General features: G+C 38.3%; 1 protein-coding gene across 1 annotated transcript in view; it reads right to left on the bottom strand.

The window, feature by feature from the left end:
- Positions 1-4,565, bottom strand: part of LOC115178387 (cAMP-dependent protein kinase catalytic subunit alpha) — a 29,244-nt gene extending 24,679 nt beyond the window's left edge. Inside the window, exon 1 of the mRNA XM_029739554.1 lies at positions 4,520-4,565. Within this exon, the coding sequence (XP_029595414.1) occupies positions 4,520-4,565 (46 nt within the window). The remainder of the gene's footprint in view (positions 1-4,519) is intronic.
- Positions 4,566-4,999: the final 434 nt, after the last annotated feature.

Raw genomic sequence — 4,999 nt, 5'->3', positions numbered from 1 at the left:
ATCCATTATACAGTATCCTCCATTATACAGTTCTACATATACAGTATCCTCCATTATACAGTATCCATTACTACAGTATACCATTATACAGTATCATCCATTATAACAGTATCATTTATACAGTATCCTCCATTATACAGTATCCATATACAGTATCCTCCATTATACAGTATCCATTATACAGTATCCTCCCGTTATACAGTATCCATTATACAGTATCCATTATACAGTATCCGCCATTATACAGTATCCTCCATTATACAGTATCCTCCATTATACAGTATCCATTCTACAGTATCTCCATTATACAGTATCCATTATACAGTATCCTCATTATACAGTATCCATTATACAGTATCCCCATTATACAGTATCCTCCATTATACAGTATCCTCCATTATACAGTATCCTCCATTATACGTATCCTCATATACAGTATCCATTATACAGTATCCTCCATTATACAGTATCCATTATACAGTATCCTCCATTATACAGTATCCTCCATTATACAGTATCCATTATACAGTATCCTCCATTATACAGTATCCTCCATTATACAGTATCCTCCATTATACAATATCCATTATATAGTATCCTCCATTATACAGTATCCATTATACAGTATCCTCCATTATACAGTATCCATTATACAGTATCCATTATACAGTATCCTCCATTATACAGTATCCTCCATTATACAGTATCCTCCATTATACAGTATCCTCCATTATACAGTATCCATTATACAGTATCCTCCATTATACAGTATCCTCCATTATACAGTATCCATTATACAGTATCCTCCATTATACAGTATCCATTATACAGTATCCTCCATTATACAGCATCCTCCATTATACAGTATCCTCCATTATACAGTATCCATTATACAGTATCCTCCATTATACAGTATCCATTATACAGTATCCTCCATTATACAGTATCCTCCATTATACAGTATCCATTATACAGTATCCTCCATTATACAGTATCCATTATACAGTATCCTCCATTATACAGTATCCATTATACAGTATCCTCCATTATACAGTATCCATTATACAGTATCCTCCATTATACAGTATCCTCCATTATACAGTAATCCATTATACATCCTCCATTATACAGTATCCTCCATTATACAGTATCCATTATACAGTACCTCCATTATACAGTATCCGACATTATACAGTACCATTATACAGTAGTCCTCCATTATACAGTATCCATTATACAGTATCCATTATACAGTATCCTCCATTATACAGTATCCTCCATTATACAGTAATCCATTATACAGTATCCATTATACAGTATCCCCATTATACAGTATCCCATTATACAGTATCCTATTATACAGTATCCCCATTATACAGTATCCTCCATTATACAGTATCCATTATACAGTATCCTCCATTATACAGTATCCATTATACAGTATCCTCCATTATACAGTATCCATCATCAGTATCCTTACAGTAATACAGTATCCTCCATTATACAGTATCCTCCATTATACAGTATCCATTATACAGTATCCATTATACAGTATCCTCCATTATACAGTATCCTCCATTATACAGTATCCTTATTATACAGTATCCTCCATTATACAGTATCCATTATACAGTATCCTCCATTATACAGTATCCTCCATTATACAGTATCCATTATACAGTATCCATTATACAGTATCCTCCATTATACAGTATCCTCCATTATACAGTATCCTCCATTATACAGTATCCTCCATTATACAGTATCCATTATACAGTATCCTCCATTATACAGTATCCTCCATTATACAGTATCCTTATTATACAGTATCCTCCATTATACAGTATCCTCCATTATACAGTATCCTCCATTATACAGTATCCATTATACAGTATCCATTATACAGTATCCATTATACAGTATCCTCCATTATACAGTATCCATTATACAGTATCCTCCATTATACAGTATCCATCATACAGTATCCTCCATTATACAGTATCCTCCATTATACAGTATCCTCCATCATACAGTATCCATTATACAGTATCCTCCATTATACAGTATCCATTATACAGTATCCTCCATTATACAGTATCCTCCATTATACAGTATCCATTATACAGTATCCTCCATTATACAGTATCCTCCATTATACAGTATCCATTATACAGTATCCTCCATTATACAGTATCCTCCATTATACAGTATCCATTATACAGTATCCTCCATTATACAGTATCCTCCATTATACAGTATCCTCCATTATACAGTATCCTCCATTATACAGTATCCATTATACAGTATCCTCATTATACAGTATCCATTATACAGTATCCATTATACAGTATCCTCCATTATACAGTATCCTCCACAGTTGGCTCAGGAAAGACTCATTATAAGCGACTATTATAAACTGTTATAGCCTAACTATTATAAACTATTATAACCTAACTATTATAAACAGTTATAACCTAACTATTATAAACTGTTATAACCTAACTACTATAAACTGATATAACCTAACTATTATAAACTGTTATAACCTAACTATTATAAACTGTTATAACCTAACTATTATAAACTGTTATAACCTAACTACCCCTGTAGGCTATAAAACAAGAGTCACTGCTAGTCATTGATTGGGTAAAGCACCAATGTTTCAGCATCCCAGTGTCTCCTTCAGGGAGATAAGAAATGACTGGGAGCTTTAGAAAGAGTGTACTGCTCTGTCTTGCTGCATACAGTCTACTGTCTGTTAGTCAGCACCTCTACTAACTACCCCACCACCACCTGCCCTGCAGTTCTACAGCCTGCGCCCGGGCCTCCAACATGCCGCCTGGTAACGGTATCTAACAGCAACGTGGCCATTCTTACACCTGGCCTGCAAAAAGACACCCTGTCCTGCTGGTGCTGCTGGGTGATAACATACTGTACCTGTCTGGAACACTGGCCAACATCCAACTCCAACACTGTTCCCTGAACTAATACATCACGGCCTACTTCTACAAAAATTGTAGCTTAAAGGCACTGGGGGAATCAGGCATATAAAAGGGGCAATCTGGGATTCAAACATCAGGCATTTAAAAGGGACAATCTGGGATTCAAACATCAGGCATTTAAAAGGGGCAATCTGGGATTCAAACATCAGGCATTTAAAAGGGGCAATCTGGGATTCAAACATCAGGCATTTAAAAGGGGCAATCTGGGATTCAAACATCAGGCATTTAAAAGGGGCAATCTGGGATTCAAACATCAGGCATTTAAAAGGGGCAATCTGGGATTCAAACATCAGGCATTTAAAAGGGGAAATCTGGGATTCAAACATCAGGCATTTAAAAGGGGCAATCTGGGATTCAAACATCAGGCATATAAAAGGGGCAATCTGGGATTCAAACATCAGGCATATAAAAGGGGAAATCTGGGATTCAAACATCACATCATGACCTATAATCTCAGTTTCTACCTGTCACTTTGTTTATCCATCAACCAGATATAAGCTTAGCGTGATGGACAATATGTCCACAATCAGACTCATAAATAATAACTCTACTCACAAGATAATCTAGGTTCTAGAACTGTAAAGTTCTAGAACTGGATTGTTCTAAAACTGTATTGTTCTAAATCTGTATTGTTCTAAAACTGTATTGTTCTGGAACTGTATTGTTCTAAAACTGTATTGTTCTAAATATGTATTGTTCTAAAACTGTATTGTTCTAAAACTGTATTGTTCTTGAACTGTAATGTTCTAGAACTGTAATGTTCTAAAACTGTAATGTTCTAGAACTGTAATGTTCTAAAACTGTAATGTTCTAAAACTGTAATGTTCTAGAACTGTAATGTTCTAGAACTGTAATGTTCTAAAACTGTAATGTTCTAGAATGCTCAAATGTGGCTATATGGAAGTAAGCTACAAAGTATTCAATGAATAGGCCCGTGTAGACCTATAGATGAATAGGTCCGTGTAGACCTATAGATGAATAGGCCTGTGTAGACCTATAGATGAATACGCCCGTGTAGACCTATAGATGAATAGGCCCGTGTAGACCTATAGATGAATAGGCCCGTGTAGACCTATAGATGAATAGGTCCGTGTAGACCTATAGATGAATAGGCCTGTGTAGACCTATAGATGAATACGCCCGTGTAGACCTATAGATGAATAGGCCTGTGTAGACCTATAGATGAATACGCCCGTGTAGACCTATAGATGAATAGGCCCGTGTAGGCCTATATTTCTCTCAGTATTTCCTGCTCTTTGGGGGTTTTAGTCTGGGTATCTGGAAAGCTCTTTGTGACAACTGCTGATGTTAAAAGGACTTTATAAAATAAATGTGATTATTGATCTATTTTTTTTTGTATTACACAGTTGTAAGCATGCATAGAATACTGGATATCCTGAGTAGCCTATACCCTCAAAACTTCAGGGGTGCATGGTGTCCCCCCAGGAGAGACAGTTAGAGAGACGTGAACAGACAGGTAGACTGATCATTCTGAGCGACACCGTAATGATACCCACCACTCTCCATCTCGCTCCCCTTCTTGGCCGTGGGCACGTTGCCCATGATGGCAGGCCGTCAGCGGGCGATCCGAGCTCCACAACCCGCCCTGGACTGTCCAGGACCCGGTCCAAGCTGAGTCCAGCAGTCGGTCCGTTCGTTCTCCCAAAACCAGTCGGTCCGGACTGAAATAGCTTGACAGCTGCAGTCTAGACTGGCAGTGAGCTCACCTGTTCCCCTCTACAGTATAGAACCGTTATAAAAAGAAGAAATTGTTTTATAGTCCGGAATGGAGACAGCGACGTCCGTGTCTCGTCTTTCTGTCTTGGGCTGTGGTATGGTGCTTGGCTGGAACCGCAGCGCTCCGGGCCGAGTCCAGCGCATCCAGCCCGACTCGGTCGGTTCGTCTGTCCCCGCCTGTCCCTCCGTGCAGCCCCCGCCGATCGAGGCCCCACGCCTCTCCCCAGCGCAAATACCCCGTTTTCGCACCGTGCAAGGTG

This window comes from Salmo trutta, chromosome 38 (genome assembly GCF_901001165.1).
Source record: "Salmo trutta chromosome 38, fSalTru1.1, whole genome shotgun sequence".
NCBI classification, from domain to species: Eukaryota; Metazoa; Chordata; class Actinopteri; order Salmoniformes; family Salmonidae; genus Salmo; species Salmo trutta.
The sequence above is the reverse complement of the archived record's forward strand: the minus strand, read 5'-3'. Positions and strand labels throughout refer to the sequence as shown.